This window comes from Pollachius pollachius, assembly GCF_949987615.1.
Source record: "Pollachius pollachius genome assembly, chromosome: 8".
Classification (NCBI taxonomy): Eukaryota; Metazoa; Chordata; class Actinopteri; order Gadiformes; family Gadidae; genus Pollachius; species Pollachius pollachius.
In genome coordinates, this window is record NC_136941.1 from 13,126,513 (window position 1) to 13,139,489 (window position 12,977).

A 12,977-nucleotide genomic window follows, 5' to 3' on the forward strand; every position below is an offset into this window, starting at 1 on the left:
GGACGGGTTAACAAGTGGCGCTTATAGTTCTGAACAAAAAGTCAGAATAACCATCCCAAGTTGCAATACAAGTTATATTTAGCATCAACACAAGGTCCTGAAGTAAACAATAGGCTACGTTTTAATATGCCAGAACATCTCCTAATGACAAATGTCGGTAATCAAAAGATAAACCGGTATAACCTTGCACTCCGCACCAAACCAGTGAAACCAGAAACTACCCAACCCTGCCTTGTACTCAGTTATGTTCTGCTTTCATTCCATGGCAACAAGTGGAACCTCTGCATTGTTGTAGATGTTTGTTTCAAAGGTATACTCGCATCCTTTTCCACTCAGCTAACCGGTTTGCCACAAATGTGCCTTTCTATTCCTTGCGGCATTTCAAGGAGGCACGCCCCCTTTTGGTCGTAATATAAACCTTCCCAGTGGTAGTTCTGAGAGTAGACCGAGTTCAGTGAAGCTGAACGACTCAACAACAAAAATGGCTGCGCCCTTTTAAGAGAATTATTGCTTTGTATTTGTACCACGTTGGTCATTTTAATGTAGATTTTAAATGCTCTTAGACACTTGAATACATTGCTACTTTATTCCGGTCACACATTTATGCATTGCACGGTCTTGCTGTGCATGGCCTTTGTTGTTTGTTTTCGAGCTGGTTTGCTAACAATAACAACAACTAGCCAATGAGAAACTCGAATGCTTTAAGGTGCTACGAGCCAGGAAATTACGTCAAGTTCTCGCTAGAGCAGGTCGGACTTACCGGCGTACCATACAAATGGATAGCACCATGGGTTGAACAATTAGCGGGGCAAGTTGGGCCCCAGACCTGTTGGTCATGGGGGGATCTGTCCTTGATCTCTGAGATAAAGGATCGGAGTCTTGGTGTTGGGGACAGATGGCAGGGAGGAGGATGAGCACAGGATCAAGGTGAATACATATCAATTGTTTGATCAACTCCTCAAGTGTAATGGAGGGAGAAGATGCCGGCAGGGTGGAGGATTTAATCAACTAAAAGTGGGGGTCAGAGAAAGGGATCTGGTAGGGAGGAGGATGAGAACAGGATGAAGGTGTATACACATACATTGATCGACTCCCCCAGAGTAGTTTGGGGGGGGAGGGAGGGTGAGAAATAACAGGATGAAGGTGAAAGATATACAGTGGGGCAAAAAAGTATTTAGTCAGCCACCATTTGTGCAAGTTCTCCCACTTAAAAAGACGAGAGAGGCCTGTAATTTTCATCATAGGTAAACCTCAGCTATGAGAGACAAAATGAAAAAAAAAATCCAGAAAATCACATTGTCTGATTTATTAAGAATTTATTTGCAAATTATGGTGGAAAATAAGTATTTGGTCACCTACAAACCAGCAAGATTTCTGGCTGTCACAGACCTGTAACTTCTTCTTTAAGAGGCTCCTCTGTCCTCCACTCGTTACCTGTATTAATGGCACCTATTTGAACTCCTTATCAGTATAAAAGACACCTGTCCACAACCTCAAACAGTCACACTCCAAACTCCACTATGGCCAAGACCAAAGAGCTGTCAAAGGACACCAGAAACACAATTGTAGACCTGCACCAGGCTGGGAAGTCTGAATCTGCAATAGGTAAGCAGCTCGGTGTGAAGAAATCAACTGTGGGAGCAATTATTAGGAAATGGAATACACACAAGACCACTGATAATCTCCCTCGATCTGGGGCTCCACGCAAGATCTCACCCTGTGGGGTCAAAATGATCACAAGAACGGTGAACAAAAATCCCAGAACCACACGGGGGGACCTAGTGAATGACCTCTAGAGAGCTGGGACCAAAGTAACAAAGGCTACCATCACTAACACACTACGCCGCCAGGGACTCAAATCCTGCAGTGCCAGACGTGTCCCCCTGCTAAAGCCAGTGCATGTCCGGGCCCATTTGAAGTTTGCTAGAGAGCATTTGGATGATCCAGAACAGGATTGGGAGAATGTCATATGGTCAGATGAAACCAAAATAGAACTTTTTGGTAAAAACTCAAATCATCGTGTTTGGAGGAGAAAGAATGCTGAGTTGCATCCAAAGAACACCATACCTACAGTGAAGCATGGGGGTGGAAACATCATGCTTTGGGGCTGTTTTTCTGCCAAGGGACCAGGACGTCTGATCCGTGTGACGGAAAGAATGAATGGGGCCATGTATCGTGAGATTTTGAGTGAAAACCTCCTTCCATCAGCAAGGGCACTGAAGATGAAACGTGGCTGGGTCTTTCAGCATGACAATGACCCCAAACACACCGCCCGGGCAACGAAGGAGTGGCTTTGTAAGAAGCATTTCAAGGTCCTGGAGTGGCCTAGCCAGTCTCCAGATCTCAACCCCATAGAAAATCTTTGGAGGGATTTGAAAGTCTGTGTTGCCCAGCGAAGGCCCAAAAACATCACTGCTGTAGAGGAGATCTGCATGGAGGAATGGGTCAAAATACCAGCAGCAGTTTGTGAAAACCTTGTAAAGACTTACAGAAAACGTTTGACCTCTGTCATTGCCAACAAAGGGCATGTAACAAAGTATTGAGATGACCTTTTGTTATTGACCAAATACTTATTTTCCACCATAATTTGCAAATAAATTCTTTAAAAATCAGACAATGTGATTTTCTGGATTTTTTTTTTTCATTTTGTCTCTCATAGCTGAGGTATACCTATGATAAATGACAGGCCTCTCTCATCTTTTTAAGTGGGAGAACTTGCACAATTGGTGGCTGACTAAATACTTTTTTGCCCCACTGTAATTATTCTTGGGTATTGCAAAAATAACATAAGCGTTATGCAACACTAAGAAGCCAAAAACAGCACAGTGTGGTCTCAACACTCACCAGTCAGCTTGGTGTATGCCACCATGTCATCTATAGCTGTGGACATTGTGAACATTTTCCCATCCGACCCCTCGAATTTGAGGTGTTTGTCTGCCAATAAAAATGCCTCTGTGATCCTAGTTGAAAAGCACAACCAAACTCAGTTTGGAATACAAAGACTCTGATTCATCATGTTAATACCGGACTAGATGATGATACTGGTAGTATTATAGTACCTAGCAAAGACACAGTACTTACATAGTCTCAACAATGTTGGCTACTTTGTGCTGGTAGGCTCTTCTGTGGAGACAATTTCTCGTGTGGAACATGTCATACAGATTGCCCACTTCCTGTTGAATGAATCCCCAGAGTTATGTTTAGTCAAATAAAGGACCAATTAGAGAGCTGCTCGAATCAGATTACCAACAGAAGTCTGAGATCATTTGACCTTGTCTCTGGTACAGATGTGCTTCTCCCCTTCCACATCACACACCCTGGCGAACTTTAGGAAGCGGTGGTAGTCAAAGTTATTCTTGATGCCCAGGTGATAGCAGTCTCTGAGATGAGGAATGAAAAGGATAAATATATTATAATAATAATGCAGGTTTACTAGTTAGTCACTTAGGGAACTTTTCATATATTTATTACAAAGCGACTTGGTTTGAATTCTGATACCAGTCAGTATGGAGCATCAAGGAGTAGGCTTTTGCTTAAGGCTGCTTACAGGAAGGTAGGGGATTGAGCCATGTACCACCTAGCCACCACAATATCCTGCCCCCTTATCTAATCACTTCAGTTATGGCGGCAGTGAAAATCTTACAAAGACCAGTGGCATTTACTCCCGACGCTACGGTCAGCAGAACAGACAGACTGACCTCGCAAAGTAATCCCATTTGTCCACATCAATGCCGTTCCTTTTGTTGGCCACGATCTCGTACAGGAAAGACTTCTCCTCTGGACGGCCTTCGTATGGCCACTGCAGCGACAGCACGAGGAAACGGTCAACGGGCAAACAGAAATAGAACACATCACATTTCACAGGAAACCTTATTTCAGCGTCCATGAGGTTCAGAACACAAAAAAGACCTGCTTTGTGGTGTAGCAAGACTAATCGGAGGAGGTTCTGTGAGAATGATTCACTTTTTTGTCAATGGTGGGAAGAGGTTTTTGGACAGCCTTGCTGACCAAAAACTTCTTCCCACCATTGCTAGAAAAGTGAAAGATCATACATATTTATTTTTTTTGCGATTTCTTATTGGTCAGGCACATACGCCACAATCAATGTACATACCCCTCTGTTTGGAGAGTCAATGTACATACTACGGTAGGAATTTTGAGACCGGTGTGACTGGTAGACAGTGTTGTGTGTAACGCGTTACACAGTAAGTTGCGTGTTAATACATTAACGTAACTACTTTAATGTAAAAAGTAAAGTTTCAATTCGGCGCAACATTACTTTTCCACGGGACAGATTTGACAGCGATACTGCAATCTCAGGCAGTACGCTATTGTGCATTAGCATACTATTGCGAAGTAGCTAGCATACTGCGCAATAGTATACTATTGCGCAAGCACGCAGGCGCGCTTACTGCGTACCTGCGTACTTGCACATTAGTCCCTTCACAAGCTCTCATTCCACACCGTACGAGACAGAAGCTGGTAGCGTGAAACTGTCCCTGCATCTCAGACATCGCTTCCACAGGCATTGTCCAAAGCCAGTCCTTAAGACAAAAAAAGCCAGCGGTGGAACGTGATAACAGACGCTGTCACTGTTGACCTGTGATATACATTTTAGTCCATACCGTACAGCCCCAGTACACAGCCCTCTGCTGGGAGAGTCAATGTACATAGCCCACTGCTGGGAGAGTCAATGTACATACCTCTCTGCTTGGAGAGTCAATGGAGAACTGGGGTCCACCTATCTGCTCCTTGATGAAGACAAGGTCCTCCGGTAGAACCAGCCCGTACTCCTCCATCACCGGCATTAGGTCATTATCCTCAACCAGATAGTCAAACATGGCTAGTGACGCAGTCTCATGCTGCAATGACACACACAAGCAGAAACGCATACACGATTCAACAAACTTTCCCCCACAACTCGAACACTGCACAAAGTACAAGCTTTTCATGAGCTTGTATAAACTTGGTTTGATTTGCAACTAGTTTGTTGAAAGGGTTTTTCAAACAGCTGATATATAGCTCTTATCTTATTTAATGAATGCTAACAGCCAAATAGTGACCTCTAAACATTTAACATTTCAATGGCCAACCCTTATCGGCTGAATCATAACTGCCTGCCAATAGATAAACCTAAAGGGCTGATTATGGTCACAACCGCACTCCATATTGGTCCCAAACTGTGCTCATGGTCAAGTTATCTTAAAATGACTCAGATACAACCTCACCCGAGACCATTTTACAGCAACGTCGCAGTAACCTCTCGTGAGTTGAGCAGGTAGGCAAAAGGAAGGAGTGCGGATGCACACAAGTACATTGGAGATCGTACAACTTTCAGAAACAATCAAGACACATGTGGATACGTGATTATATGTTGCGTCAAATCGGTGTTGGGTGTATATTATCCATACTGTCCATGGTATTCTCAATACTTTCCTTAATTTGTGAGGGTCGGCCTCACTCATTCGCATGAATAGTATTCCCACTGATTCATTCACTTTGTTAAAGGTCCCATGGAATGAAAATATCACTTTTAGGTTTTCGAACATTAATATGAGTTTCCCTAGCCTGCCTATGGTCCCCCAGTGGCTAGAAAGTACACTAGGTGTAAAACGAGGACTAGGTATCCTGCTCCGCCTTTGAAAAATTAAAGCTCAGCCGTGTCGATTCGGATTTGGCCCCATATGTCGTCATAAGGGGCCAGGTTACCTCCCCTTTCTGTGCTTTGCCCGCCCAGAGAATTTGGCCCCCCAATGAGACAATGACAAGACAACGAGCGCCACATGTGTGTGTGTGAATATACACACCGTAACGCAAGTGTTGTACACTTCTTTGTTATTTGGATTACCGTTCTGCTGTTGGTGTTATGGCGCATAACACCCAACAACATAAGGTAAGGTTTGCGTAAAGCTCCCATTTGGTGAACAGACTAGACTGCGTCGGGTTCTCTGATGTCTCTGGTACTTCCACAACGAGACTCATAGTGGGGGTTATCTCGGCCATGGTTGAGAAGGACTTTGGCTTTGGCTCCCTGAAGTCCAGATTGAACCGCAACATGGAGGAGAAAGGGATTGTTGCCCGCTGGGAGACAATCCTGGTCAACAATCCCTTTCCCTCCATGTCGCCGCTCAGTCTGTACTTCAGATTGACATGGAAGAACCAGTTGAGATTCATAATATCATCCGGAGGCGCACACAGCTTTTGGCCATGATAATATATATTATATAGATATCTATACATTATATTAAATTATTTAGATATAGAGCTCCAGGACTCCACCCGGAGCACCTGGAGTGTTCTGAATATTTACAGAACACGGCAAAAAGCTGTGTGCGCCTCCGTATGACATTATGATTCCGAGCCATTGCGATACATCCACTGTAAAGGCCAGCGCATGGCGGAGCCTCATTGTGGGACTGGCTCGTAGTGGCTGTAATTCTGAACCAAGGCAGACGTTCTTGAACGTCTTCAAATACTGTATTAGGGGCCCAATGACACCTATATAAAAGCATCCATAAAGTAGCATGCCATGGGACCTTTAAAGTGAGTCAGTGCACTCAAGTTTAGTTTTGTTTCTACATGGCGTCTTTTCTAAAAGGAAAACAATGCATTTCCGTTGCCTCAACAAAATAACAATAACTAGCATATAATGCATTGCATATATCGTGCAAACCCTTCTATAATGGGCAAAGAATTATCATAAACGTCAAATTAATATAGGGAACAAACAACCCAAGTCAGCAAAAGCATCATGTTGTACAGTTAATTATAGTCAGAAGTTGAAAAACATCTGATGAAAATCAAACATATTTTCGATGTCATTGTTAGAACTGCAATGGTAGTATGAAGTACTTATATGTGTACTTTGTATCAGCAAGTATCCAAATGTAAGTACTTGGTTTGAAAATGTGTTTTCGGTGGATCCCAACTTGTTTACCATATGTCTGCATAAGCCTATTGTAATCATAGCACATGATACGATTAAGAGAATAAAAAATAAAAGTTGGCCTGCAACTCAAGAACTGAGGACATGTAAATATAGAAGAACAAAGCTTGCGGCCAAGACCGTTGGTGGAGTTCAGATTACGACCAGGCAATGGGATGAAAATAGAAACTATTCTAGTCCGATTGACTCATGAGTTACCACTGCTAAATAATAAATAAAAAATGTAACAGATCCACACTTTTAATCAGTTGACTTAATAGAGAACAATGTGTCCAAAAATTAATACATTTGTGGGAGAAAATCTGGGAAATTATAATTCAAATTCTTGGGATACAGATTCCGTTGACATGTGTATCATTGTATTTGGTTGATTTTTCAGAAGAACTAAATGTGCTCGAAATGAATATGCTCCCATAGCATTTTTCACTTGTTATCTTGTCAGCAGATGGATGACTATGCCACAGATTATACTAAAATTGTAGCTCTTAAATCTGTAGACATCTGTAACCTTCCTAGAGTTGACTGTGTCTGGCCTTGTACAAGCCCTTTTACAATTTAGGCAACTCCAGGCTCTTCCATGATTGGGTTGGGGAATTGTCAATCACATTCGCAAACCCTGAGTTACCATCTCAATGGCAGAGAAACGTATGGAGGGAGCAGAGAGGGCCGGTATGTTTTTCTGGATTCTCAAAGAATTCAAAACTTACCAAAAACACCTTTCATTTATCACATCTCAAGGACAAAAAATTTATTTTCTAAATTGAGATTACATTTAGTTAGTTAGTTTCTGAAAGCTTCAGTGTTTTGGGGTTGGATCCTGAGGATGTGGATAGAAGGTAGTAACTAGTAAGTTAGTTTAGGAATGTTTTGCCAGACGTCTGACCTGTTCTAGCGTGTTAAGGGATAAGGGTCTTTGAAATGTCTTCGAACCAACAGCAAGGGGAATAAACAAACTGCAACGCCTGACCTTGAAACAGGGGTTTGGGTTATAGGGAAAGCAGTGGGAGAACACTTCAGTACCTTCCATTTGGATCCTGGACGTGCTTTAGGAATGAACATCCCATCAAACATATGAGAGAAAGGTCCATGTCCTAGAGAGGGAGAAATAGGTTAAGGAAATATGGAACTATTCATTCATTCATTAATTTACCTTCCCATCGTTTCTCACGGCAACCATAAGTGGTTTCAATCTCACACAGAAACTGGCAGTTGTTTTCTGGGTTTGGGGTGTGGCTCTTACTCACCTAGATCATGACAGAGGCCAGCGATTTGCACACAGAGGATGTCTCTGGTATTTATCTGCAATTCAGGCTGCCTCTCGTTCAGAGAGTGCACAAGTCTTCCAGCCAGGTGCCCAACTCTGCAACCAGTCAATTAACACAGATGGTTTAATTGATAAATATTGCCACAGAGAATCCGGTTAGATACAAACATAAGTGGTCAGTAAAAGATATCCCAGTTAAATGCTGCTACACAAGCATGCAGTGCACCATGCATTATTTTTCAAGAAAGCAATGAACTTACAAGCATACATTATATTAATTTTGGGGTATTTAAGGCCTAATATCTGGAAACATATGTGGGAACACACACACACACACACACACACACACACACACACACACACACACACACACACACACACACACACACCCAATGGAATGCTCGAAGCGATTATGAGATGCTCCGGGGAAAACGAGGTAGGCCCCTCCGAGCTGCTTGAGGTTCCTCAGTCTTTGGAATTGAGGTGTGTCCATGATTTTGACCAGAAGAGGGTGGAGTTCAATGTGTCCGTGGATGGGGTCATTAAAAACCTGAAAGAGAAGAGGAGGGAAAAAAACATTACTCCAAGCAACAGAATCAGCCGTTTAGGTGTTGATAGGTTGTATCAGCATGATGCGACATGTTGTACATCACAGAAATACTGCAGGCACAACACCAGTACATTCAATACTGCAGAGATAACAGGCCTAAAAGCTGTCTGGTCTGTTGCCTTGATTTGAAACAAAGTGAGTTTGAAAGCAAATATGCTAAATACAGCAGGTTTACAGTTTTGCATTATGCTTCACAGGTGTGGACATTCCTTTGGCTCAAAAAGGGTTTAGAGTTTCAGCAAACCATAGCAAAACAAACCTTTAGCTTAACAACCATTTACTTGGTCTTATCTCTGATGCTTTCTCTGCAAGAATTGAATTACCTTGGAGGGGATTATTGAAGAACTTTGGAGCTTCTTAATACTGTGCAGAATTTTTAGGCGGACACCTAGCGGGCTGGGGAAATGAAAAAATAAGAGTTAGAAATGTGTATGAGGATAGACTTTGACTAGCACATTTCATCAGGCAAATACCATATCTTATTGAGCGACAGTTGTCCCTGCCAGACTTACCTAATATTCATTTTCTGCAAATGTTCTTCAGTAAGTTCACGCAGCCCAACACCAGTTATTCCATTTTCTTTAAAAAAGGTATATACACATATGTTTATCTATCAAATGGCCACAATGTAAATGCTATAGGTTGTGTTTAGCAGTAGTGGTCAAGGGGGCTAGCGTTAATGCTAAAACTGGACAATGTATACACAAATAGTTTGAGGTTTGGATGGCTGTTCAAAAGACAATCTACCACTAAAATAGAAAAACAAAATGTACCTCTAAAAGTGTCCGTCCATTCTTGGAGCCCCTGCCCTCGAAGTAATTGACATGTGTCCTCAACTTCCCATCGCATAAAGTACTGCTGGGGGACAGAAGACAACAGTTTCTGTGCCGTTTTAAATACGCCAGGGGACAAATCCTCTTCAATTGGGCGCACTGGACAATCCATGTTGATCAAACAGTCGGCGAGTTTTCTGAGAGACTACTACGTTACTCAAATAGTGTCGGTTCAGCTGATCAGACTTGGCGCCCGACATGGATAAGACTCCCCGCGTGAGAAAATGCCGGGGGTTGCTTCGCTCTGATTGGCTGTCTGGCCAGTAGGCGGGACAAAGTGCCCTGAGTAAAACGTGACGTAATTGCTGCGCTGCGTTCAACAGTATCTGCAGAAAACACAGTTGCTTGAGATATACACCGTTTTATCACCGACTATTTGGTAAACCCTACATGAGTCTCACAAATCCGTCTAAATAATAATATATAAAATCTGATGTGTGATGAGTGATGAGTTTCACTTTATTTTGCGTCATGTTTGTTTGGACCAATCATGTTGCTAGAGGCGGATATTCTTTCGGAAACCCAGAGCCATAGAGCGAGAAGAGTAACAACACTCTCTGACCTGGCCGGCAGGGTGGTCACGTGGTTCATGTAAGCCTGTATAGTTAGCTCGGCTTCGCCATCTGTGAAGGTGTCTCCAGGGGTAAATTGATTAAATTGCTGCCTCTTTTGAATTGTCAACTCTGTATATTATATCAGAGGGCCTTTATGATGCATATACTGATCTTTATTTGTATGTGCACAGCGTAATTATATATATTTTTATCTTGGTAGACGACCGATTTTCAGTCATTGCCTGCTAGTTAGTCAGCTCTATTTCGCCAGCTGTGAAGGTATCACTGCACCAGAAGTTAAGTAGTGAATATCTGACAACTTTTATTTAGTTAGTTATTGACGTAGGGTTACTAGGATCAATACGGTTGATTAACGACGGGTTTAATCGGCTGAACCTGACGGTGTTAGCTACGGTGTTGGAGTACTGTGTGTCTGATGCTATAGCTATGAAAAGGCTGTTGGATTACATATATGAATACAAATTATTCCACACAAAAAAATATAAGCCATAATGACAAGCTTTCAAATGTTATTACACAGACAGTAGTGTCATTCTTTTTTTTCATAATGTAAACTTCTGTCCACCCCTTCCCCAACTTGGCAGCAATTTGGCCATGTGTGGGGAAACTCAATGACCTACAGGCTATTCAAGGTCTTGTCTGATTATTTTCACCCTCCTGCAGGTGGTGGCTGCTGCTGCTGATGGTGGATGCTGATGACGGTGGCGGCTGCTGCTGGTGGCTTGAGCTGGCTGGTGCCGGCAAACACTGCTGCTGCAGGTTTCTGCTGCTTGAGGCGATGGCTGCTTGAGCTGGCTGGTGGTGGCGGCTTGTGCTGGCGACGGCTGTTGGTGGTGGCGACTGCTGGTGTTGGTGGTGGCGGCGGCGACGGCTGCGAATGTTGTCCTTCCTTTCGACCTGATGCACTTTGCTATCCTTAACCTCAGCCTGATGTATGTGGAGTATTTTCTTTGTTTATAAATAACTTAATAAAATTCCCCCCTTTTCCTTCACCTTGTTCTTGTTTTACAAGTTAGATATACTTTACACCTGTTTGCACATTTGTTGTTCTTGTTCCAAACATGACTAACTTTGTTTTATTTATTGATACCCCCTGGCTCGACTTTGCTGTTCTTGTTCACACTTACCGTATGTTTGCTTCATTTTTTATACTTGTTTATACTATTCTTGTTCCCGCTTGTTCTTGGTTCCACAAAACTCAGCCGGATATATGTGGAGAGGATTTTTTCCTTAGCACTCAGCATCTCAAACACTGGGTCCAGCTTTTACATGGTGCATCCTCCTTTGCAGCGTGCAGATGTTAGGCAGTGGAATCTGCATTTGCTGGAGGGTTTTATAACCAGTGGTCCATTTTATATTTATTGCTTTTTTTAATTGTCTCCTTTCCTCACAGTATTCCTCTCTTGAAAACACTTATGATTTTATGATTCCAAGCGTAATGATTTGTTATTCTTTAATATATTTGATACTTTGTGTATGGCTTAGTCTTAAAAGTATCATGGTTGTGTGGTCAGCTCCTGCCTCATCAGAAGAAGTTGCCTGGAAACTAGATGATAAATGGACTGTTGCTACTCTGCTTTCTCAATCGCACTCTGACCACGGGTAAGTGAATCGGAATTAGGCTATAAGCAAAATCAAGGAAATCCAATAGTCCAGTTGGGCAAAAATGAACATCTTGAATCGTCTATAATTTAACAGAAGGTAAAAGTTAAGGTTAAGCCACTAAAGTCAGTAGCCTAGAGTTACCCATGCTAACACGAAAGTGAAGCTTTCCCTCAAACTTAAAAACGTATCTAAGTAGCTTTCAGTTGTCACCCTACCACTCCAAATGTAAAACTGATATTTACCAGTCCCTCCAGAAAAACGCGATTATGCGATCGCATAATCAGCCAAAGTCCGCATATTCATGCGGGGGTCGCATTTTTTCAAATATGCCGCACTTTCACCGCATAAATTGCCAATTTCCGCGCAAAATATGCGGGGCTTGCACGATTTCATAATCCCCGCATTTTCGTTGCAAAAAAGTTACATATTTTAGCAGAAAGTTGAAAAATGTTGCGTTTACTTCACACAGGAGCAGCCATTTCCCCCTGTTGCCATGGGAACGTTATGAAGTGACGAAATTACGCGATGTGAACGTCATCGAAAAGCTGCATTTTTCGCAAGTTCCCGCAATATCATCGCATAAATATGCCGCATATTTCATCGCATTTTTTAAGAAAACATGCCGCATAATCAAGGATTGTTGACCGCAACACAATCACAAAAAAACGCCGCGTTTTTCTGGAGGGACTGATTTACAAATATGCAACAATAGTCAGAAATGTACTTGGGTATGTGTTTTTTAAATTTATATTTACCATTCAATATTGTAATCGCAGCTGTCAGTCCCATAGAAGAACATAGCAGCACGGCGTGTTTGGAACTATACAGGCTTACATGAACCACGTGACCACCATGCTGGCAATATCAGAGTGTCGCAATTCTTCTCTCTATGGCTCTGGGCCAGCACAGTGATGGATTTCATGATTCTTTTCGTTTATTCAGTTCGCGTCGGTCACTTCACCAAGAAGAATCATTCAGTCGCGTTTCCGGTAGCATTGATTAGAATCATGAGCTGTGTTCGAAATCGTTCCCTATTCACTCACTCACTATTCCCTATATAGTGTTCATGATATAGTGCACTATATAGGGAACGAACAAACGAGAATTCGGACACTACGCTGAGCATTTCTAAACGTCATTTGCG

The 12,977-nt window shown here is 42.5% G+C and overlaps 1 protein-coding gene across 2 annotated transcripts; it reads right to left on the reverse strand.

The window, feature by feature from the left end:
* Positions 1–15: 15 nt before the first annotated feature.
* Positions 16–9,799, reverse strand: LOC307079274 (deoxynucleoside triphosphate triphosphohydrolase SAMHD1-like). 2 transcript variants are annotated; one of them, XM_079741499.1, is made up of 12 exons: positions 9,594–9,799; positions 9,333–9,399; positions 9,144–9,216; positions 8,600–8,760; positions 8,191–8,306; positions 7,967–8,037; positions 4,704–4,862; positions 3,699–3,799; positions 3,272–3,380; positions 3,082–3,173; positions 2,845–2,960; positions 16–1,035 (listed from the first exon to the last, which is right to left on the reverse strand). In XM_079741499.1, exons 1-12 carry the CDS (start codon positions 9,763–9,765, stop codon positions 1,022–1,024), a joined length of 1,251 nt encoding a protein of 416 aa, XP_079597625.1. In that variant the 5' UTR covers positions 9,766–9,799; the 3' UTR covers positions 16–1,021. The 2 variants fall into 2 exon arrangements, with proteins under 2 accessions (XP_079597625.1, XP_079597624.1); XM_079741498.1 differs by having other exon boundaries at positions 16–2,428.
* Between the last annotated feature and the right edge of the window lie 3,178 nt (positions 9,800–12,977).

What these genes read in the sequence shown, in the direction of transcription:
- LOC307079274 (XM_079741498.1), bottom strand. Translation starts at nt 9,765, where the DNA reads ATGGATTGTCCAGTGCGCCCAATTGAAGAGGATTTGTCCCCTGGCGTA. An exon ending in ATGGACGGACACTTTTAGAG is followed by an intron (nt 9,400 to 9,593) that starts GTACATTTTGTT and finishes CCTTTTTTAAAG; the next exon opens with AAAATGGAATAACTGGTGTT. An exon ending in GGCATACACCAAGCTGACTG is followed by an intron (nt 2,429 to 2,844) that starts GTGAGTGTTGAG and finishes TCCTCCATGCAG; the next exon opens with ATCTCCTCTACAGCAGTGAT.